The sequence below is a fragment of the Oratosquilla oratoria genome, chromosome 39 (assembly GCF_046742065.1).
Source record: "Oratosquilla oratoria isolate Oo_2021 chromosome 39, ASM4674206v1, whole genome shotgun sequence".
Lineage (NCBI taxonomy): Eukaryota > Metazoa > Arthropoda > Malacostraca > Stomatopoda > Squillidae > Oratosquilla > Oratosquilla oratoria.
Window position 1 is genome coordinate 15,745,864 of NC_134815.1, and position 25,785 is coordinate 15,771,648.

General features: G+C 38.3%; 1 protein-coding gene across 1 annotated transcript in view; it reads left to right on the forward strand.

The window, feature by feature from the left end:
- LOC143020302 (zinc finger-containing ubiquitin peptidase 1-like) overlaps positions 1-25,785 on the forward strand; it is a 253,045-nt gene that overhangs the window by 160,904 nt on the left and 66,356 nt on the right. The window contains exons 9-10 of the mRNA XM_076176566.1: positions 8,215-8,342; positions 14,907-15,133. Coding sequence (XP_076032681.1) covers positions 8,215-8,342; positions 14,907-15,133 — 355 coding nt within the window. The remainder of the gene's footprint in view (positions 1-8,214; positions 8,343-14,906; positions 15,134-25,785) is intronic.

The window sequence follows — 25,785 nt, forward strand, 5'->3', positions numbered from 1 at the left end:
CTTAGCAAGTTGTAAGATTCTTCGACAGTTTTGTTTATCTGTTTATCAAGGGACATGTCAATTGAGATAATTACTTCCAGATCTTTTTCAGATTCCACTTTCTTTACTTCCTTTATTCCAACTTTATATTGTCTTGATATTCTTTTTTTACTTTTTCTGAACTCCATTATGCTACATTTCTTTATGTTGAAGTCTACTTCCCACTTTTGGCTCCATTTCCAAACCTATTATTAGTATGACATTTCACTTGTTAGGGTACCTGATAACTAACAAGCAAAATGTTGTAAAGCTCTATCCTCACATGGTGTTTCTTCTGAGCTCATTCACAGTTCACATTCTAGTTTTTGTTTGTTCTCAATTGCATAGTTTCATCATAGATATACCTAGTTTACCTAGTTGTATTTTGCGGGAAGGGGAGCTATGCTCGTGCTGTCCAGCCTTTGTATCTTGCAGTGTTTAGTTTGCTCATAAACTCATGAATAGTTTTTGCGCACACTATTTCATTGTCCAGTTTGTTCCAAGTGTCCACCACTCTATGTGGAAAACTGTTTTTCATCAGATCTCTTCTGTAGCTATGTTTTTTTATTTTCTTTCCATGTCCTCTTGTGCTTCTCTTGTCCCAGTTTAACAAGTCCTCTCTATCAAGTATTTCTGTGCCTTACATGATTCTGTAGATGGTCAGTAGATCACCTCTCTCTCTTTTTTGCTCCAGAGTCAGTAACTCCAGTTTAGCCAATCTCTCCTCATATGACAAGTTTGCAAGTGCAGGTGCCATTTTTGTTGCTGCTCTCTGGATTCTTTCTATTTTCTTTATATTCTTTTTGGTACCGGGTGACCACAATGTCGCCGCATACTCTAGTCTAGGCCTTATCAGTGTGACCAAATATGTAAATGCCACTTTTATTGATCCAAGCAAGTTGTAGGATTATCTGACAATTTTGTTTATCTGTTATAGGACAAGTCATTTGAGATTATTACCCCCAAGTCTTTTTTTTTTATCTCTCCTTTACCTCCTTGGTTCCAATTTTATATTGTCCTGATATTCTGTTTTTACTTTTTCCAAACTCCGTTATGCTACACTTCTTAATATTGAAGTCCACTTCCCATTTCTGACCAGTTCCATACCTTATTCAGGTCTTCTTGCAGTGATTCGCAATCCTTTTCAGTTTTTACTTTCCTTAACAGAAAGATAGAAGACAGGGGTGAATGGAGAATGGTTGTATATGGATGATGTTGTGATGCATGAGGTGGAATGGGCGGGGGGATGGGGGGTGAGGTAGTATGTGTGAGCAAAATTTGACGCAGCCCAAAGGGATTTCTCCCCGTCTTCTCCTTTTATGCATGGGGGGACGGAGAGGGGGGGGGTCGCCGATTTAATGAAGCGGCCTTGCTGTGGATGTGCTGTGTCTTGCGACACTGTTTCTGACCCAGGGCAGTGGACAATGTGCAGGGATGACCCGTCATCCAGGAGGTGCTAAGATAAGAGGGAGGGTGGAGAGGTGTGGAATGTATTCAGGGATGGAATGGGTGGGAATGATTTTATGCCTTTTCCTTTTTGGCTACCTCCCTTGTAAGGGGGAAGAAGCCTTGGTATATGTATGTATGTATGTACTTTCCTTAACAGTTTGGCGTCATCTCCAAAGAAGCTCATGTAACATTTCACATCATCATCATCCATGTCATTCACATAAATAGCAAACATTATTGGAGCCAATACAGATCCTTGCAGTACTCCACTGATCACCTCTTTCCAATCTGAATATTTTTCTCTGAGCACTACTCTCATCTTTCTACCAATCAGGAAGTCCTCCATCCATTTTAGTAGGTTCCCTTGTATCCCTCCTATATGTTCCAGTTTTTTTAATAATTTTTTGTGTGGTACTTTGTCAAAAGCTTTTTGTAAGTCCAGGAAGGCACAATCAGCCCATCCATTCCTTTCTTGCACTATGTCTATTAATCTTGAGTAGAAACATATTAAGTTTGTGGTACATGATCTTTCTTGTCTGAACCCAAATTGTCTTGGGTTTATTATATTATTGTCTTCCAGGTGTTTTACCCATCTATTCTTGATGATTTTCTCACAAATTTTGGCTATAGTGCTTGTTAGACTGGCCTATAGTTCCTTGTTTCCTCCTTTATATATTGGTACAATGTTAGCATTTTTCCAGTCTTTTGGTATTTTTCCTTCATTGAGTGAGCAATTATTATGTTATGTATTTTGTCTGTTAGTTCTTCTTTGCATTCTTTTAGAATCCAATTTGCAATTCCATCCAGGCCATGTGATTTCTTGATGTCAAAGTTTGATAGGTGTTCCAATATTTCTTATTGTGTTATTGTTATCTCTCTCATGGGGGGCTTTTCATTAACTTCGTCCCAGTATTGCGCTTTCTCTCTAGTGAAGACAGGTTTGAAGTGATTATTCATGACTTTGGCCATTTCTAATTCTTCTGTGTATTCTATATTCCCTTGGCATAGTTTAACCATTTCTTGTTTGTTTTTAAGATTACCGTTTATGTATCGATAGAATAGCTTGCTCTTTGCCTTTATCTATAATATCCTTTTCATGGTTCCTTTTTTGCTCTCTTCTCACTTTAACATACTCATTTCTATAGTTTATAAACTTGCCATTTTCCAGGTTTTTTATCTTTTCTCCACCTTTTTCCAAGCTCTGTCCCTTCTGTCTTTTGCCTCACTGCATCTTTTGTTGAACCAGCATTTATTGTACACTCTCTCTCGCTTCTGTCTCGGTACATGCCTATTTACCCCCTTCATTGTAATTATCCATCAAGATATTCCATTTCTCTTCCATTTTTGTCTCTTCCATGTAAAAAAAATTCCAGTTTGCATTCTGGAAGAATTTCTTTAGTTTTGCAAAGTCCATTTAGTTGTACATCAATCTTCCTTTCCTATGCTTTTCATTTCTCTCCATGTATATTTCTTCCTTTAGTTCAGTTTCAATGAGTATATGGTCACGCTTTCCAATTGGTGTCTTGTATTGGATTTTATCCACAATTTCAGGTTCTGTTGTAAATATTAAATCTAATTTCGATGGGTCCTCGTTATTTCTGTATCTGGTGTTTTCACTGACCCATTGAGTCATTGTGTATTCCATGGTCATATCCAGTAGTACATTACCCCACAAGTCGTCTCCTCCTGTCAGTCATGTTTTCCCAACAAATTTCTTTGCAATTGAAGTCCCCCATAATTACCAGATTACCCCCGCCCATTAGTATCTCATTTAATGATTGCCTTGTATCTTCTAGCATTTTCGTATGCTTGTTCTCTTTCCAAGCATTCATTTTTGGGGGCACATAAGTCACCACAAACTTTCTACTTTTCATGTTCTTGTCTTTGACTTTTATCATGATCAGTTCTACATTACCTTTGCCCTCCGCAATTTTTGTCACATTCAAGTTTTTCTTGGCCAAGAACATGATTCCTCCTCCCTGTTTCTTGTCTCTGTTTTTAATCCAGTAATTGTATAGTCCATGTCCAACATCAATGGATGGTATTTCACCCCTTAGTTTAGTCTCCACAATTCCCATTATGTCTGGTTTTTCTTCTAGCAGGTAATCATTAAGTTCATTCAGTCCTGAAATTAATCCATCGATGTTAGTATAGGCCACTTTCAATTTTCTTCTTTCTCTATATATATACATATATATATATATATATATATATATATATATATGTATAAATATATATATATATATATATATATATATATATATTTTTTTTTTTTTTTCTGTCATTGGTTCACCCATTCTGGTGTACCATTTCCTCAGTCTCATGTCAATTACTCTCCAATGGGATTCCTTCCTTTCCTTCTTTCTCTTTGCATTTTTTCCTTTGCTTCACCTCTTAGTGTCTTCTTTTTCTAATTCCTCAATACACATTTCACTTTTTATCCTTATCTTATTGTACTTTTCACTCCTTGCCAAGTTACCTACTTTTTCAAATATGTCTTCTACCCATTTGTGATCTTAGTTTTAACTTTAGGGGTCGATTTCTATCCTTAGAATAGTGACCAATGTTTCGTCAACATCTTTATCTGCTTCTTGGGCTCCCTCCTCAATTTCATTTAGGATTGCTATTGTTGTCTCTTTTTCTTTTTTTTCTCTCGTGTACCTACGTAGCTCGTTTCTTCTCTTCTACACCTTTGTTTCCTCATCCCACCATTCACTACCCGTCCTTCTTGTTCCACACACCATCTTTGCACACTTTGTGACTCCCTCCTTGAACCATCCCCATTCCTCCTCCACTCCTAGCTCTACTCTATCCCTCACTCCCTCCCACTCCTCTCTTAGCTTCTTGTACTCCTTCTCCTTTTCCTTTTCATGTTAAGAGTTCACTCTAAGCACTTCCCTACCTTTTGTCCTTTTCCTCCTTCTCTATCCTCCACTCTCAACTTACCTTCCACCAAAAAATGATGTGATATTCCCCCACCTTCTAACCTTAGCACATGTACATCCTTAACTCTTCCTATTATATTCCTATCTACCACTACATAGTCCATTAACATTCTATCTACCACCCTTCCATCCACCACCCTCTCCCATGTGTACTTATGCTTGACTTTCTTCTGAAACACTGTATTTGCTATCATCAACTCTCTAGACACATCTCCACCATCAACTCTCCACTGCAATTCTTTCCTGAAACTCCGCATTTCCCAACCACTCTGTCAATTGGTTCCTTTCCTATCCTAGAATTAAGGTCACCCAATACTATTACATTGACGTTCCTCCCTAATCCCTCTATGCACTAATTTAAATTTATCCAAAAAGCCTCCCTTTCTTCTACACTCTTCTCTCTACCGGGCCCATATGCACTTACAAAAAACCACATCTCCTTTCCCAGTTTCACCTTCATCCACATTATCCTTGAGGAAACCTCCTTCCACACCACTACACATTTACCTATCTTTTCATTTACAAGTATAGCCACCCCTTCTCTCCCTCTCCCTCTCTTCACTCCTGAACACCTCCCAATTATACTCCCAAACTCACATTTGCCCTTTCCTCTCAACTTAGTTTCACTCAAAGCCAACACATCCATCTTTCTTCTCACAAACATACTACCTATCTCTTTCCTTTTATTCTCATCTGTACCACATCCACACACATTAAAAGACCCAAACCTTAGGGTGCTGGTTGGAAAACAACTAGACCCTCTTATGCCTTTACTTTTTTTAGGAATGTCCCCTGTGGGGCTACAGGGAGAAGGATGCCTGGTCCCAAACCCTCTCCCATTTTTCTCACCCCTTATGATCCAAGTGGAAATACTTGGTGGCAGTATTCTTTTCCCCCCCACCACAGGGTAGGTGAAACAAGGAAATGAAATTCAGAGAAATGGTACGGGACAGCAGCAAGGGGTTGGGGGACAGCATAACAGAGGGACAGTAGCAGTATAATAAAAGTTTCACCATTTCTCTGTAAGCAGAGTCCTTCTCTATCACAGACAAAATGATGTGTGGCTCTGGTCCGTAGGGGCGCTCCATATAGACCCTAAAGTATCAACTGCATGCATGCTACTTTGCCATAACAACATGCAGCCAATACCCCAGACAGGGGTATTCCAAAAATACATCAGAAAAATTTCCTTCTGGGGTTTCTTCTTACTCTTTTCTGTCTCTTAGCACTACTCAACTCAGTTTTACTAAAATTTTGTCCAATGAAGTATATTTTTGTCTTTGAATTTTTTTTTCTAAAATAAGATGTGGCATTATCATTGAAAATATATATGCTGTGGGTATATATGTAGTGAAATCTACACTACAACTTTGACCAAAACTGACTATGCAGCACATTTTTGGTCTCCATCCTATAGAATGTAGATTAATTCAGTAGAATCAGTACAGAGGACAATGACTGAAATGATACATAGGCTCAGAAATTTACCTTATGAAGACAGGCTAAGGCACTTTAATTTGCATTCTCTGAAAAGACATAGTGTGGAGTCATCTAATAAAGGTATTCAAATGGGTCAAGGGCTTTAACAAGGGTGATGCAGACAAGGTCATCATGAACATAAAAACATAAGAAATAAAGGAGACTGCAAAAGACCATAAGGCCTACACTAGGCAGCTCCGTATCCATCACCACCTGTCATCCCCATCCATAAAGTTGTCTAATCGTTTTTTAAAACAACTGATAGTTTCAGCGCTTACTACATGGTTACTAAGTTTATTCCATTCATCGACCACCCTATTAGTAAACCAATTCTTGCCTATTTCCTTCTTAAATCTAAATTTGTCCAGTTTATACCCATTACTGCGAGTCCTGCCCTGTTGTTTTATTATGACCTTGTTTGCATCACCCTTGTTATAGCCTTTGATCCACTTGAACACTTCTATTAGATCACCCCGCACTCTGCGTCTTTCCAGAGAGTGTAAGTTTAAGTGCCTAAGCCTCTCTTCGTAAGGCAAATTTCCGAGTCCTTGTATCATTTTGGTCATTCTTCTCTGTACTGATTCTAGTGAATTTACGTCCATTCTGTAGGACGGAGACCAAAACTGTACCGCATAGTCAAGGATGGGTCTAACTATCGCTAGATAGAGTTTAATAATTACCTCTGCACTTCTATTCGTTACCGTCCTAGCAATGAAGTCTAATGCTCTGTTAGCTTTATTTCTGGCGCTAATACACTGCTTCCTGGTTTTAAGGTCCGGACTCACCAGAACTCCCAAGTCCCTCTCGCACTCAGATTTTTCTAAAAACGTGTTATCTAAGTTGTATCTATTTTCGGGGTTGTGTAGCCCTACGTTTAACATGCTACACTTAGAGATATTGAAGTTCATTTGCCATTTCACCGACCATGTTAACAGCTTATTAAGGTCATCCTGCAGAATCTGGGCGTCGTCTCCTGACCTAATTAGGCGTCCTATTTTAGTGTCGTCCGCAAACTTACTAACATCACTATTTAACCCTTCGTCTAAGTCGTTTATATACATAATGAACAACAAGGGACCCAAAACCGAGCCCTGGGGGACCCCGCTAGTAACATTGCCCCACCTAGATTTTATTCCATTTATAGTGACCCGCTGTTTTCTGTTACTAATCCAAGCTCTAATCCATTCTAACACTTTTCCTCCTATGCCATGGGCAAGAATCACAGTAATGGATTTAAATTGGACAAGTTTAGATTTAATAAGGAAATAGGCAAGAACTGGTTCACCAATAGAGTGGTTAATGAATGAAATAGACTTAGTAACAGTACTGAAACTATTGGTTGTTTTAAGAGAAAGTTAGACAACTTTATGGATGAGGATTATAGGTGGTAATAGACATGGAACTGCCAAGTGTCAGCCTTATGGTCTCTTGCATTCTCCTTCATTCTTATGTTCTTATATTCTTAACTGACACTCTTGCTGACACTCCAGCTTGTTGCCCCAAGTTGTTGCTCATTATCAGAGATGTTTGAAATATATATATATTTTTTTTATGAATTGACTTATTCATGACCCAAGGCTCCACTGTATACTACTTTAAGATATTGCCCTTTCCTGGGATACCATCATACACTCTACCCCACACAGTACACTTAACTTGCTGCCTTCTCCTCTGTATTGGGCCACTTATTTGCAGTCCTCGAATGCCAACACTGAAATGTATTAATGTAGGACTGTTTTTACATTCCCACTTTGAAGTAGTAGAAGAATGGAAACCATTGCTGGTTGTCAGCTCCTTGTCTGAAAAAGTGGAGGAAATGTAGTCAAAGATATTAGACTTGGTCTGGAAACTGGAGATAAAGTGTTACCCCCTTGTGGCTGTCCCTCCAGGTAGAGAGTAAGATGATGTGTTTCGAAGATGTACAGTGAGGGATGATTCTCTCTGACATCCATCTTGTAGGACCATCACTGCCAAGTACATATTATTACTCCCAGTAACATGAAAGCAAGAAAAATATGAAAGAAAGGAGACAAGAAACAAACTAGATAAGTCTTACAACATTACAGCATCATCCATGACCTTAACCAGTGATTGAGCATAGCTGATGTCCCTACTGGCACATAATCTTTTGGAAATTATTCATGTATAACAACAATATATATGTCTACTGTATAATCTAGTTTGTTCTACAAAACAACAATTTATCATTATCATTAGGGAAATAGATATAGAAATATTATGTTGAATGAAAAATCTGGGTTAAATTCTGCTCCTGTTTTAATTTTTCTTTTATTGTTAATGTTTTCTTTCTCCTTTAATACAGATGTCAGCTCATTGACTGTTACCGTCCAACTGGCCCTGATGGAACTCATCCAGAAATGTTCCGATGGTGCCTTGAATATTTCTCTAAGCCTGCTGAGTTTAAACCACCACTCTATCTTCAACATCAGGGTAATGTATAATGACTTTCACTGGTTCACCAACTAGTACTACATGGTAAAATATATCATCCAGTATGGTAAACACTGATATGTTAACCAGTATTTTAGATATGTATCTGTATCATATATATACACCTTGCATACATATGTGTGTATTTACCTAATTATAATATACGGGAAAGGAGCAATGCTCATTGGGTCTAGTCTCCTATTCTCCTATTTATCAAATCTAGCCACAGATTCATGTACTGTTCCAACTTAGTCTATACCCTTGATTTCCAATTATCATGTGTAGATTTAAACTCTTGTATTGTTCCAGCTTGGGCTATGTCACCAAAACTATTCCAAGTATTTATGCATCTGTTTGGAAAACTGTATTTCTTCACATCCTTTAGATATGTGGTCTTCCTTAATTTATTTTCATGACCTCTTAAAGCCCACCTATCGTTAATCAAGAGATCTCTTCTGTCAGTGTAATCTATCCCCTTTATGACCTGAATACTGTTATATCACCTCTTTCTCTTTTATCTTTCAAAGTAGGGAGACCCGATGCTTTTAGTCATTCCTTCTATGGTTTATCTGCCATGCTGGGGACCAGTTTGATTGTGGCCCTTTGTATTCTGTCAGTCTTGTATACATCCTTCACTCTGTGTGGGGACCCTTCTACTAATATATATTCCCGTATTGGACAGATCAGGGTTTTGATGATTTTTTTTTTCAGTATCTCTTCATTCCTATTGGGAAAAACCATTTTAATCTTCTGTAGAAGTCCATATGTGTGTCCTACAATCCTGCTGATGTATCTTTCAGGGTTCTTTTTTATCAACACTCAAATCTTTCTCTTTTGCTTTTGTAATGGATTAACTTCCCAAGGAATTGTTTAAAAATAGTCTTTTACAGATTTTGCCTATTTCCAGCTCTTTGCATTTTTTGGTACTGAAATTAGTGTCCCATTCTTGGCTCCTTACAAAAGTAGCTTTTAGATCTTTTTTGCAATAGTTTATAGTCCTCCTAGTTTTCCACTCTTCTCATGATTTTTGCATTATCAGCAAGCACATTAGCATAGCCAGTTGTACCTTCCATCATGTCATTGACAAACAAGAAACATTATTAGTTTAATGATTTTATCTTGAGCACTAAGAGGTGTGGAAAGTAGAGTTGGATGGAGTGAATTTGAGGGGATGACTGAAGATGAGATGAATGGATGGAGTGAAATGGGCTTTGAGCAGTTGGGGTCTGTTGAGCAAGGAAGTGAGAATTCAGGGGATAGGGGTGAGTGGAGAATGGTTGTGCATGGATGATTTTTGATGCAGCCTAAAGGAATTTTTCCTCTGTCTTCTCTATGTTCTGTCCAAGTTAAAAAGTGAAAAAGAGAGGTTGATAAATAATGAAAACATCAATAATGAGACCATAAGGAAAGAGGTGGATGAATGGACAAAGGCAATGGTCATGGAAGCAGAAAAAGCATAAGAGAAGACAATTTCCAACAGCTCAGAAATGATTGGAAAAAAGGCAAAGAAGATAAAATAATTTTTAAAGAAATAGTTCATCAGCCGAAGATGCTGTCATTAAAGTAATTAAGGAAAAAGAAAATTTAGTAAGAGATACAGTAGACAAAAAAATTTGTGTAGTAATATATGGTCTAAAGGAAAAACATAACCCAAATTGGTTCCTGAGAGATAAAGAGGACAAAGAATTGGCAAGAAATGTTCTAAAAGTAGTACAAGATAAAGAACAAGAAATAGAAAAGGAAATAGAGGAAGTGCACAGAATAGGTAAACATACATACATATACAAAGGCTTTTTCCCCCCTTACAAGGGAGGTAGCCAAAAAGGAAAAGGCATAAAATCATTCCCACCCATTCCTGAATACATTCCACACCCCTCCACCCTCCCTCTTATCTTAGCACCTCCTGGATGATGGGTCATCCCTGCACCTTGTCCACTGCCCTGGGTCAGAAGCAGTGTCGCAAGACACTGCACATCCACAGCAAGGCCGCTTCATTAAATCGTCGACCCCCCCTCTCCGTCCCCCCATGCATAAAAGGAGAAGACGGGGAGAAATTCCTTCGAGCTGCGTCAAATTTTGCTCACACATACTACCTCACCCCCCATTCCACCTCATGCATCACGACATCATCCATATACAACCATTCTCCATTCACCCCTGTCTTCTGTCCTCTCCCGTCCTTCCTCAACAGACATTCCCCTCTTCCCCAAAGCCCCCTTCACCCGATCCATCCACCTCATCCTAGGACATCCCTTCATGTTCACTCCCTCCACATCTGCCTTCCATACCTCTTTTACTAGTCTTTTTTCACTCATTCTTTCTGTGTGTCCAAACCATCCTAATACTCTTTCATCAACCCTATCTCCCAACTCCCTTTCCACCCCTGTTCTCCTCCTCACCTCCTCATTTCTCACTCTATCTAGCCTAGTAACCCCCATCATACTTCTCAGACACCTCATCTCAAACACATTCAAACTCCTTCTCTCTTCCTCTCTTATGTTCCATGTTTCTGCCCCATACAGTGCTGTTGGCACAATCACTCCTTCATACAGTCTCCTCTTAGCATCCATTCCCAAATGTCTATTCCTCATTACACTTTTTAATCCACCATGGCATTTACTCACTTCTCTTAATCTGCATTCTACCTCCACCTTCACTCCACCTTTTCTTGCCACATTTGCACCCAAGTATCTAAAACTATCCACTTCCTCCAGTCGCTCTCCCTTAATGCTCACTTCCAGTCTACTGCCACTTCCACCCCTTGTACATCTCATCACCTTACTTTTATCCATGCAGAAGGAAAAGGAAAAACTTGACCACTAAAGATTAAATTAATGACACAAATGGTAGCAGAAGAAATCTTGGCAAGAAACGAACACTATAAAAATATATAGATAAAAAGAGACATGAATGATGAGAAAAGAGAAAAAATTAAGACGATAAGAAATTAAGCTAAAGGTGGGGGGGGGGGAAAGAGAGAGAGAAAAAATGGAGACCGAGATGACACAGTTCTATTGGAACGTGTTAGATATGAGACTGAAAAAAAGGTTCAGAGAACGAGATGGAGGGAATAGAAAATTAAAATTAGCTTATACCAGCATAGATGGAGTAATCTCAGGATTGAATGAACTAAACAATTACCTGTCAGAAGCAAAACCATAAATAATGGGAACTGTGGAGACAAAATTAAGGGGTCCACTAGTACCAAATAGTGTTGGTCATGGATTATATAATCACTGGCTTAGAAATAGGGAGGAGAAACAAAGTGGAGGAGTCATTTTCCTGGTTAAGAAAAATTTAAAGGTGATGAAAGTTACATAAGGAGAGAACAGGGTAGAGATGATTTCAACAACAGTTGAAGATAGCGGCATGAAAAACAGAAAGTTTGCAGTGATTTATGTGCCCCCAAAAATGAGGTCTTGGAAAGAGAGATTATTAAAAAATGTTAGAGGATACGAGAACTTCATTAAATGAGATGCTGAAGGATGGAAATAAAGCAGTACTCATGGGAGACTTTAATTGCAAAGAAATATGTTGGGAGAGATGACAGTGAAAGGTGGAGAAGATAAATGGAGAAATGTATTGCTCGACATGACTATAGAACATACAATGACACAATGGGTAAAGGAAAAAACTAGATTTAGAAATAATGAAGATTCATCAAGACTAGGCTTATTATTTATGTCAGAACCTGAAATAGTTGACAAAATTTGATACAAGACACCAATTGTGAAGAGTGACCACATACTACTCAAGGTAGAATTAAAGTAGGAAATGTATACAAAGAGAAATGAGAAACACAGAAAAGGAAGACTGAAAAACTTGGGGGGGGGGAATTCTCAAAGCGAACTGGGAAAAATTCTACAAGGAAGAAAAATAAGTGGAAGAAAAAAATGGATGATTCTTATGAAAATCTACAAAGAAGGAGTGGATAGATATGTCCCAAAGCAAAAACAGGAAAAGGTCTATATTAAGTGCTGGTTTAATAGAAGGTGCAGTGAAGCAAAAGACAGAGGAGATAAAGCTTGGAAAAGATGGAGAAAAGAAATAAAAACCTAGAAAGTTTCAAATATATATTAATCAAAGGAACAAATATGTAAAAATACACAGGGAAGAAAAAAGAAACTATGAAAAAGACATAATAGAAAAATGTAAGGATCAGCCAAAACTATTCTATAGATATGTAAATGGTAAACTAAGAAATAAACCTGAAATAGTGAAACTATGCCAAGGGAATATGGAATACACAGAAGATACAGAAATGGCAGAAATCATGAGCAAAAACTTCAAGTTAGTTTTCACTAGAGAAAAAAATGCAACATTGGGATGAAGGGAGAGAAGTGAAATCCCCCACATGAGGGAAATAGCAGTAGCACAGAAAGAAATAATGGATCAAATATTGAACCTTGATGTCAGAAAATTGCACGACCCAGATAGAATAGCAAATTGGAAATTAAAGGAATGTAAAGAAGAACTAACAGACAAAATATATAACATAATAAGTTGCTCACCCAAGGAAAAATACCAGAAGACTGGAAAAATGCTGATAATGTACCAATTTATAAAGGAACTAAATAAGACCCAACAAATTACAGACCAGTTTCCCTTACAAGCACAGTAGCCAAAATTTGTGAAAAAGTTATAAAAAGTAGATGGATAAAACATCTGGAGGAGAACAATATACTAAATCAGAGACAATTTGGATTTAGACAGGGAAGATCATATACCACAGATCTGATCTGTTTTTACTCAAGACTACTAGGCATGACAAGAAAAGGACAGATGGGCTGATTGTGCATTCCTAGATCTACAAAAAGCTTTTGATAAATTCTTCACAAAACACTATCAAGAAAACTAAACCATAGGAGGGATACAAGGAAAGCTACTGAAATGGATGGAGGACTTTTTGCATGGAAGAAAAATGAGAGTAGTGCTCAGAGATAAGAGTTCTACTTGGGAAGAGGTAATTAGTGGAGTTCCACAAGGATCAGTATTGGCTCCAATAATGTTTGCTATGTGAATGACATGGACAAAGGTGTGGAATGTTACATGAACTTCTTTGCAGATGATGCAAAATTGTTAAAGAAAGTGAGTACTGAAACAGACTGTGACTCACTACAGAGAGATCTGAACAGGGTCTGGGAATGGAGTCAGAAGTGGGAAGTGGACTTCAACATTAAGAAATGTAGCATAATGGAATTTGGAAGAAAAAAAAAAAAAAGAAAAAAAAAAAAGGATATCTGGACAGTATGGAATTGGTGAAAAGGAAGTAATGAAAATGGGATCTGAAAAAGACCTGGGGATGATCATCATAAAATATATGTCCCCTGACAAACATATAAGCAAAATTGGTGGTGAAACCTATAACTTGCTAAGATGAATAAAAGTGGCATTTACTTGGATGAAGAAATGGTAAAGAAAATACTAGTCACACTGATAAGGCCTAAATTTGAGTACACAGTGATGCTATGGTTACCCAGTACTAAAAAGAATATAAGGAAGATTGAGAGAATCCAGAGAACAACTACAAAGATGGCCCCAACACTATCAAAAATGTCATATGAAGAAAGATTGTCAAAACTAGAACTACTGACTCCGTAACAAAGAAGAGAAAGAGGTAATTTGTTGACCATCTATAGAATTATGAGAGGTGTGGAAGTTCTTGATAGAGATGACTTACTTAACTGTTATAAAAGAAACACAAGAGGACATGGAAGGAAACTCAAAAAGGACAGTTATAGAAGAGACCTGAAAAAACAGCTTTCCCCACAGTGGTGGATGTATGGAACATAGTAGATAAAAAATAGAGTGTGCAAAAACAATACAAGAATTTAAGAGCAAATTGGATATGGTGAGATAGAGAGACGAGACACCACAAGCATAGCTCCCCTTCCTGTAGGATACAACTAGGTAAATACATATGTATTGAAGAACCATGGCAATATCACACAACCCTGATGGAGCCTTATGTTCATCACAGACTCTTCATTCTTTATTCCTGATCCTAAAATGTGCCTTATTGTTTGTGTAAAAAATTTTCATTGCCTACAATCTTCTTCAAATTCCATGCATCCATGATGCACCTCTATCACTCCCATCATGTGCCTTTTCTGAATTGATGAAAGCCTTCCAAAAAATCATCATCTCATGCAAAATGCTTTATATATCTTCTTCGTAAAGACACTTGGGCTACACACTCTACCTTTCATAAACTCACACTTCTTTTCCTCAATTGCTCCCTCTCTTCTCTTCTAATCCTAAAACATTACAGTTTAACTTTTGCCATTAAAATATAAGTTAGGGTACTACCAGTTTATTGGCTTGCCTTCCATAGTCAATCAATACAGAAATATGCTGAACATATGGTAAATTTTCAATGTTTATTTTGTGAAAAAGTGGCATTGATACTGGCAAATATAGTATATGAAAATGTTATGGATGCTTTTGTCACTCAGCCCATTACATGGGCTGATAGTAGTATTGATGCCAGAAGAAAAACTGAATATATATTGAGAATTGTTATTGAAAATATATGATACATTTTTTATTCTTTTGTGGAAACAGGTCATAGTCGAACTGTGATTGGAGTGGAACAACTAGGAGGTAATGATGGGATTCGCCTGCTTGTATTGGACCCTTCCCATTCTCCGACACAAATAGCTCAATTGCTTCATACTCAGACAGCTCCAGCTGCAATGAGACTTTTACGCAAGCCTATGTCTAGCATGAGAGCTAAACAATATCAAATTGTTGTAGTTGTAGGGCTAATGGAGACTGAACAGGACTATCAGGTATGTCACATTTATATTTACATGTGTACATATAAAGTATTTTAAAATAATTGCATGCCATGTACTATTACTGAAGATCACAATCACAAAAATGACCAAATTTATAGTAAGCAGGCAATGCAGTAACACACAAACATACCTTAAAAACAAAGGATGTTGTACTCTACCATCATTTTAGAGGGTACTGATGGGTTCTGGAGGTGGGCATTGAATAGATCATCTTCTCCAGTACTTGATTTGGATGTGTCATGAAAATGGATGATAGTAAATATCCTCAAAGGATTTTTGAGTCTGTGTTGCTGAGAGTGAGAGCAAAGGGTAGATTAAGAAAAAAGTGGATGGATGGGTTTGGATAAAACTGTATAGGTGGTGAGGATGTTGAAAAAGTGAAAATGTTTCTGGGTGACATTGAGTTGGGAAAATGTTTCACCTAATTGTAGTGTACGGGAAAAAAGCAATGCTCATGGAGTCCCATGTCCTATTCTACAGTTTACTTTGCCTAGCCTCAAATTTGTGTATGGTTTCAACTTGGTCTATATCTTTAACTACCAATTTTCATATTTAGATTTGAAGTCGTGCATTGTTCCAGCTTGGGCTATGTCAATTAAGCTATTCCAATTATTACCGTCTGGGGAATTGGCTGCTTGTTATTGTGGCAAAGTAGCATGCAGTTGATACTTTAGGGTCTATATGGGGCACCCCTACGGACCAGAGCCACACATCATTTTGTCTATGATAGAGGAAAACTCTGTTCATAGAGAAATGATGACACTTTTATACTACGACTGTCCCTCAGTTATGCTGTCCCCCAACCCCTTATTGCTGTCCTGTACCATTTCTCTGAGTATTCTGTGGTGGGGGAAAAGAATACTGCCACCATGTATTCCCACTTGGATCGTAAGAGGCGAGAAGAAAGGGACGGGGATTGGGACTAGGCATCCTTCTCCTTGTAGCCCCACAGGGGACATTCCTAAAAGAAAACGTAGAGGCATAAGAGGGTTTGGGAGTTTTCCAACCAGCACCCTAAGGTTTGGGTCTTTTAATGTGCATGGATGTGGTACAGATGAGAGTAAAAGGGAAGAGATAGGTAGTATGTTTGCGAGAAGAAAGATGGATGTGTTGGCTTTGAGTGAAACTAAGTTGAAAGGGAAGGGCGAATGTGAGTTTGGGAGTGTAGTTGGGAGGTGTTCAGGAGTGAAGAGAGGGCAAGGGAGGGAAGGGGTGGCTATTCTAGTAAGTGAAGAGATAGGTAAATGTGTAGTGGAGTGGAAGGAGGTTTCCTCAAGGATAATGTGGATGAAGGTGAAACTGGGAAAGGAGATGTGGGTCTTTGTAAGTGCATATGGGCCTGGCAGTGAGAAGAGTGTAGAAGAAAGGGAGGCCTTTTGGATAGATTTGAATGAGTGCATAGAGGATTTAGGGAGAAATGTCAATGTAATAGTACTGGGAGACCTTAATGCTAGGGTAGGAAATGGTCCAATTGATGGAGTGGTTGGGAAATGTGGAGTTCCAGGAAAGAATCGTAGTGGAGAGTTGATGGTGGAAATGTGTCTAGAAAGAGAGTTGATGATAGCAAATACAGTGTTTCGGAAGAAAGTCAAGCATAAGTACACATGGGAGAGGGTGGTGGAGGGAAGGGTGGTAGATAGAGCACTAATGGATTATGTAGTGGTAAATAGGATTATGATAGGAAGAGTTAAGGATGTACATTTTTTGGTGGAAGGTAAGTTGAGAGTGGAGGATAGATGGAGAAAGAGGAAAGGGACAAAAGGTAGGGAGGTTCTTAGAGTGAACTCTGAATGAAAAGGAAAAGGAGAAGGAGTACGAAAAGAAGCTGAAGGAGGAGTGGGAGGGAGTGAAGGATAGAGTAGAGCTAGGTGTGGAGGAGAAATGGGGATGGTTCAAGGAGGGAGTCATAAAGTGTGCAAGGATGGTGTGTGGAACAAGAAGGACAGGAGGTAATAGAAGGAAGGGTAGTGAATGGTGGGATGAGGAAACAAAGAAGGTTGTAGAAGAGAAGAAGCGAGCTTTCACAGATTGGTTACAAAATAGGACGAGGGAGTCATATGAGGGGTACAAAGAAAAGAAAAGAGAAGTAAAGCAAAAGGTAAAGGAGGCAAAGAGGAGAGCAGATGTGAAATGGGGTAAGAGTATGACAGAACATTTTGATAGTAATAAAAAGATGTTTTGGAAAGAAATTAAGAGAGGAAGAGGAGGCGAATCAAGTAGAGAAGAAAAGGTAAAAGGTGCAGATGGAGAGATGATAATGGAAGAGAAGGCAGTAAGGGGAAGATGGGCAGAATATTTTAGGGAGTTGCTAAATGTGAAGGAGGATAGGGAGGGAAAGATAGCTGCAGTGGGAAATGCTAAGAAAATGAGAGTGATGAGTGAGGAAAATTGAGGAGAAATAAGGAAGGATGAAGTGAAGGCAGTTATTAAGATGATGAAAGCAGGTAAGGCACCTGGTCTGGATGGATGCCATGCAGAATGTCTGAAAAAGGGAGGTACAGTGATGGTGGACTGGCTGGTGAGGTTATTTAATGTTTGCTGGAGAGAGGGTAGAGTGCCGGAGAACTGGAGGAGTGCCTGTATAGTTCCTCTTTACAAGGGAAAAGGGGACAAGTGTGAATGTAGTAGTTTCAGAGGGATTAGCTTGTTAAGTGTATTTGGGAAGGCTTATGGGAGGATCTTGATTGAAAGAATTAGGAAAGGAACAGGGGGAGTAATTGTTGAGGAACAGTGTGGATTTAGGACAGGTAGAGGTTGTGTAGATCAGATCTTTGTGGTAAGACAGATATGTGAGAAAGCTATAGGAAAGGGGAAGGATGTTTTTTTGGCTTTTATGGATCTGGAAAAGGCTTACGATAGGGTAGACAGAAAGGCACTGTGGGAGGTTATGCAGATATACGGGATAGGTGGAAAGCTTCTAGGAGCTGTCAAGAGTTTTTATGAGAGTAGTAGAGCTTGTGTCAGGATTAGAAATGGAGAGAGTGAGTGGTTCAAGGTAAAGGTGGGACTTCGTCAAGGATGCGTTATGTCGCCCTGGCTGTTCAACTTATACATGGATGGGGTAGTGCGAGAGGTAAATGCATGGGTAGTGGGTCAGGGATTGGAGATGGTTAAAGAAAATGGAGAAAAGTGGGAGGTGAGCCAGCTGTTGTTTGCTGACGACACTGCGCTTGTAGCAGGATCGGAGGAGGGATTGAGGAAGTTGGTGGCAGAGTTTGGGAGAGTATGTGATGGAAGAAAGCTAAAGATAAATGTGGGTAAAAGTAAGGTGATGAGATGTACAAGGGGTGAAAGTGGCAGTAGACTGGAAGTGAGTATTAAGGGAGAGTGACTGGAGGAAGTGGATAGTTTTAGATACTTAGGTGCAAATGTGGCAGGAAAAGGTGGAGTGAAGATGGAGGTAGAATGTAGATTGAGAGAAGCGAGTAAATGCCTTGGTGGATTAAAGATTGTAATGAGGAATAGGCATTTGGGAATGGATGCTAAGAGGAGACTTTATGAAGGAGTGATTGTGCCAACAGCACTGTATGGAGCAGAAACATGGAACATAAGAGAGGAAGAGAGAAGGAGCTTGAATGTGTTTGAGATGAGGTGTCTGAGAAGTATGATGGGGGTTACTAGGCTAGATAGAGTGAGAAATGAGGTGAGGAGGAGAACAGGGGTGGAAAGGGAGTTGGGAGATAGGGTTGATGAAAGAATATTAGGATGGTTTGGACACATGGAAAGAATGAGTGAAGAAAGACTAGTAAAAGAGGTGTGGAAGGCAGATGTGGAGGGAGTGAACATGAGGGGACATCCTAGGATGAGGTGGATGAATGGGGGTGAAGGGGGCTTTGGGGAAGAGGGGAATGTCTGTTGAGGAAGGACGGGAGAGGACAGAAGACGGGTGAATGGAGAATGGTTGTATATGGATGATGATGTGATGCATGAGGCGGAATGGGTGGGGGGATGGGGGGTGAGATAGTATGTGTGAGCAAAATTTGATGCAGCCCGAAGGGATTCCTCCCCGTCTTCTCCTTTTATGCAATGGGGGGACGGAGAGGGGGGTTGCCGATTTAATGAAGCGGCCTTGCTGTGGATGTGCTGTGTCTTGCGACACTGCTTCTGACCCAGGGCAGTGGACAAGGTGCAGGGATGACCCGTCATCCAGGAGGTGCTATGATAAGAGGGAGGGTGGAGGGATGTGAAGTGTATTCAGGGATAGAATGGGTGGAAATGATTTTATGCCTTTTCCTTTTTGGCTACCTCCCTTGTAAGGGGAAAAAAGCCTTGGTATATGTATGTAATTATTTTGCATCCATACAAAAAAAAACTGTATTTCTTAACATCCTTTAGACATGTAGTCTTTCTTGATTTATTTTTATGACCTCTTAAAATCCTCCTCTCTCTAATCAAGATGTCTCTTCTCTCAACATAGTCTTTCCCTTTTAGGAACCAGAACACTGTAATCATATATCCTCTTTCTCTTTGATCTTTCAAAGTTGACAGACCCAGTGCTTTCAGTCTCTCCTCATTTGATATATCTGCCAGACTGAGAACCAGTGTGGTTGCTCTCTTTTATATTGTCTTGATCTTGCTTATATCTTTCATTCTGTGTGGTGTGTGTGTGATTCACCACGGTTTAGGATCACATGTTAGACTCATGATTGACAGCTATTACTCTCCCAAAGGATAGTTCAGAGTTCAAATATATGGCCCAATTTATGGGTAATGATGTGACCTTACACATACACACACCCATCTTTATATTACTGCATATCCTAGTGTATTAGTCTTTTTTTAAGCTGAAATTAGGGGGCAACTCATACATATATGCCATTTTCAAAGGGATAAAATTCATGATTGGAATGAGTAAAAAATAAGCAGTTAAGAGCCAGATCACTGTAAAGAATATTGAAGATAAAAAGAATCACTGATTGTCTAAAAACAAGTCTTCGTAGAACTGAAAGCACAGGGTTTGAGCTAGGAGTGTGGGGTGAGCTTAACCCATACCCTGATAGCTCAAACTTCCTGCACTCAGAGCTATGGAGACTTGTTTGTAGACCAGATTTACTGTGCTATTAACCTGTTTCTTCATAATAACAATCTTACCAAATTTCTTCATGGGGGGACAGAGAGGGAGGGTGGGGGGTCGCCGATTTAATGAAGCAGCCTTGCTGTGGATGTGCTGTGTCTTGCGACACTGCTTCTGACTCAGGGCAGTGGACAAGATGCAGGGATGACCTGTCATCAAGGAGGTGCCAAGATAAGAGGGAGGGATGAGGGTGGAGGGGAGTGGAGTGTATTTAGGGATAGAATGGGTGGGAATGGTTTTTATGCCTTTGTTTTTTGACTACCTCCCTTGTAAGGGGGAAATAGCCTTGGTATTATATGTATGTACCAAATATACAGCCAATTTCTGTAGTTTATAAATAAACAGTACTTGAAAGTTTAAATGATCATCAACATTCCATGATACACTGGTAAACAAATGTTGTTTTGCATCACCGGTGTCATCTATTGGTACAGCATCACACTATAAATGAAATAAGAATGGCAGTAAAAACAAAAGAAAAATGTATGGTACTAATGGTATTTTAATTTTAGAAGACATATTCACATCAAACACACATGTTATGATCATTATAGCAAACATTTTACATAGAAACTTACATCAGAAACTAGGGCCAACTTATACACACTATATATGAATTTTTTTTAGATTTTTTGGGCCACAAATAAGGGGTTAACCATTGGACAAAGTCAACTATCACTTGAGGATATATAATACCTGAGTCAGAGTGGCATGCAGTGATCCTGAAACACAGACCTGTGCAGGAATCAAACCCAGATTGCTAAATTAGTGGTCTACTTGAAGTAGTCTCCTCTCCAATTTACCTCAACTTCATCTTCCAACTTGTTCTTTTTCCTTAATTTCCAAAACATGTTCCCCTTCCCAAATTACAACACTGTTTTAGACCGCTACACTCAACAAGCACTCTTCTGATAGATCTCACACAAAGAGTTTTTGATGACATCAATTCAGATAAGCCCCCACACAGAACACTTTTTATAACACTAGACTTTAGTAAAGCTTTTGTTGCCATCCCCTGACACAGTCTCACAAACAGAATACACAACACAAACTTGCACAATAATACTAGAAAATGGCTGGCCAATTATCTAGCTGGTAGAAATGCCTATATTTCATATAATGGCCAATCATGCACACCAGAAATTTTAAGAGTGTAAGAATGAATGAGACTGCAAGAGACCATAAGGCCTACACTAGGCAGTTCCATGGGAACTTCTTGGGAACAGAGTACCTGAGGATTCAGTCCTATCCCCCGTATTCTTTAATCTATACATGCATGATGTATCCACACTCCACACCCCAGACATTCAAATCTCTTCTTATACTTTGTTAAGAGACACAGACATGAATGGATATGGGCGAATGGCTAGAAAACGAGCTCTTGTACAGCACTTTTTCAATAACAACAAAAGGAACACCTGGTTGTATTTACAAAAGAGAAGCAGTTATGTTTATCGAGTGACCAAAATGGTAAAATAAGTTTCAAGTAAATAGTGCATCAAATACACAAAATGGAGAAAGAAAAAGAAGAAAGAAGAAAAAGTGAACCAATGAAGAGAGGTTTGAATATGAGCAGAGTTGAGTCACCGCTGGGGGTAATACAAAAAAAAATCATCTATGATTGATATCCCAAAATCAACTCAAGGGTGGACACTAGTTTTTTTCAGGATTTCCAAAAGAAAGAGGATTATTAGGTAGAGGTTTAGATGTGGAAAGAGAAACTAGGTATAAAATGTACTAAGAAATTGGGATATTGCTGATTTGATGGAGGAATTAATGGATTTGAAAGATGAATATAGGGCAATGTACAGAGAGATAAACCTGTTACAAAGACCTTAAAGGTCTAAAAAAATTATTAGGTATGGTCAAAAGTGATAACAAAAGAATGAGAAATGAAGATGAAAGTAAAAATGAAGCATTAAAAAAAGAAATCAAAGAAATCGGGATATTGCTGATTTGATGGAGGAATTAATAGATTTGAAAGAATTATAGAGCAGTGTACAAGGAGATAATCCAATTACGAAGAGCTAATAACGAGATGAACAGAGTTTAATGATCTAAGAAATTAAGTAAATAAATAACCTGATAACGAAAGAATGAAAAATGAGGATAAAAGTAAAAATGAGGTGTTGAAAAAAAGTCAAAGAAGAAATACAAGCAGTGACTGAGAAAGTAGGAGAAACAATTAAGGAGAAGGATCTCCTAGAAATAAAGAATCAATGGAAGCTAGAACAAGGAAGTCAGAAAATAACCTTTAACCCCTTCCATACGGTGCCGCACACGTAGGCGTCATGGGGAGCGAGTGTATTCGCGAGGCTGCCATATCGGCGTCTTGATTATATTTATTGTAGTCACCCCTCCATAATGACATTCTTTCTAATTCTTTTGTAATCGCATTTTCTATGGTTATCAAAATTCACGGGTGAAGAGAGAACGATCGATATAAGCGGTGACTATATTTTATGATGCGAGTATTATTACGACACGTCGTACGGCTGGCATTGGCTGCTGCCACCGAGATCTAAGTCCATGACGCCTACGTGTGCGGCACCGTATGGAAGGGGTTAAAGACAGAAGGTTGAGGAAAATGCTAAAGAAACAGTAATTAAAGAACAGGAAAACTGGGTAAGAGACACAATGGATATGGAAAAAGTCCATTGTAATTTATGGTATTAAAGAGAAACATAGTGTACACAGATACCAAAGAGAAAAAGAAGAGAAAGAAATTGCAAAAGCAATTCCAAAAGAGATACAAGAGGAGGGACAGGTAATGGAAAAAGAGATAGAAGAAGTACATAGTATGAGACAGTACTCTAGAGAAAAATAGTATAGGCCACTAAGAATCAATTTAAGGTCTCAAATGATAGCTGAAAAGTACTGTCAAAAGCAGCAAAGCTGGCAAGTAGTGAAAATTACAAAAATGTATAAAAAAAAAAAAATGAGCAATGAGGAAAAAGAGAAATAAAAGACACTCAGAAATGAAGCAAATGGAAAAAATGAGAGAAGAGAGGAGAATAAAAAAATGATTTTTAGAATACTGGACCTGAGGCTGATAAAATGGTACATAAAGGAAAAAAAAAATAGAAATAACATATACTAACATAGACAGCATGATTTCAGAACTAAACTAATTAAACGACTATCTATCAGTAGAGAAACCAGACATAATGGGAATTGTGGTGACAAAATTTAAAGGTCTATCATCAAATACTGTGGGACAAGGCCTATACAACCACTGGGCAAAAAATAGAAAGGAGATACAGGGTGGAGGAGTCATGTTTTTTAATAAGAAAGGCTTAAATGTGACAAAGATAACAGGAGGAGAAAGTAATGTGGAATTGATCATAATTAAAAATGAAAACAGAGACATGAAAAGTCGAAAATTTGTAGTAATATATGTGCTCCCAAAAACACAGGCTTGGACAGATAGTGATCATTCCATAATGTTGGAAGACGCAAAGAATACATTAATTGAATTACTGAAAGAAGGAAGAAACCTAGTAATTATGGGTGACTTTAATCCAAAAGAAATATGTTGGGAAGAAATGACAGTGAAAGTTGGAGAAGACCTTTGGGGAAATATTCTATTGGATATGACCATTGAATATACATTGACTCAATGGGTAAAGGAAAAAAACCAGATATAGAAACAATGAAGAACCATTGAGACTAGATTTAATATTTACATCAGAGCTTGAAATTGTAGATAAAATGAAATACAAGACACCAATTGGGAAGAGTGATTACATACTAATAGAGTTCAAACTAAAAGAAGAGATTGATTTGAGAAGAAATGAGAAACATAGAAAAGGAAGACTAATGTACAACAGAACAGATTTTGAGAAACTCAGAAAATTCTTTCAAAATGCAAACTGGGAAAACTTCTTAAATGAAGAAACAAAGATGGAAGAGAAATGGAACATGTTAAAAGGAAATTATGATAAGGTAATAGACAAATACCGTATATACCCGTCTATAGGTCGATCTCGTGTAAAGGTCGACCCCCATTTTTGGCAAAAAAATCTGGAATTTTCCATATACCTCATGTACAGGTCGAGTGGCTTGTTTTTGTTATGGTGCTGTGAGCATTCCACTGTCTTAATGCTTTGAAGTGGCATGGCTTGCCTGGTATAGCAATTGATTATTATGGTTTTATTCACTTCATTAATTCTGATGTATTTTGGTTTATGTTTTTTTTTTCAAGTTCACTGATTTTAATATTTAATAAGTTTCACTGAAGTTGCCATTTCAGCGGAGTGAAAAACTTGAACAGATTACCAAGTAATGTACGGTATATGGAATAAACTGGCTAGGCTGTTTCGTTAGAAACAATTTTAACCAACAGTGTCTTAGAGTAGTCTTGTAATCTCAACTGTGCGGATGATCCGGCTAATGATAATGTGGAGGAGGAAGATGATGTTGATGTTCCTATGGCTGATGAAGTTGATCCGTATGACAATACTCTACACAGAAGTGAGTGGGAGGAGCTGTTTGGTGGTGAAGATGACGACAGCAAGGAAAACGATTTTGGTGGATTTTAGTTAAAATATTTAGGATTATACCATGTGTCACTGTAACAGTAACAAGTTGGCAGTACTGAACAGTTTGTTTTCATGATGGTGAGATCCATGCATTGTTTCGGTAATGGTAACAAAAATATATATCATATAGAAAGCTAAATTTGGGTAAATTTTTAGTTTCGACCATGGGCGCAATATAGCACTAAAAAATTAATTACTAATTTTGTAAATTGTAATGTATCAACGTAATATGCAATTTTGTGAGCGGAAATAAAAAAACAAAAAAGGTGCTAAAACAGATTTCGTAAGTAACGAAGCATGTTGGACGAATGGTACGCCATGTTTGTTTTGATAAATGCTGACGTCGAAGAAATGAAAGGATGATAAATTCGTCTAACCTAAACTAATCTAACCTAACCTAACCTGTGTTTAATAAATCATTACCTGCAAATTAAATGTCATCCGGCACGTTCTCGTCGTCGTCATGAGAGACGTTGGCGGGCTTTTCAACCACTCTCTCAGCTTGCAGGGTATACAAAGTTCTTGCAGCTTGAAGGAATGCATGTATCTCTGCTCCATAACATTCCTTCAAGAAAATGTACCTGGCGAGGTACTGTCGGAAGTACCGAGGCCATCAATTGGCAGACGACAAGATGGCGTCCTGATCCTATGCTACCGACTTCATTCATTAGCATATTTGCTTGTAGCAAGGTATTTTTTATTTTTACTTCTGCCCACAAAATTGCATATTATGTTGATACATTTTAATTTACAAAATTAATAATTAATTTTCTATTGCTATATTGCGCCCATGGTCGAAACTAAAAAAAAATACCTAAATTTGAGAATATCACAGCATTTTATTATTCTTTAAACAACTATGGGTACTATAATAGTATACATGATATAATAAGCTTGCCTGTGCTAAGAATTTTAACAAATAGGTAAAACCACAGTATGGGGTTACCGTATCCAGAAGGAATTTCACATGTTTTGGTACGTACTGTGTATTTTATGTCCCCATTGTTTACTGGTAGTAACTAGTAGGT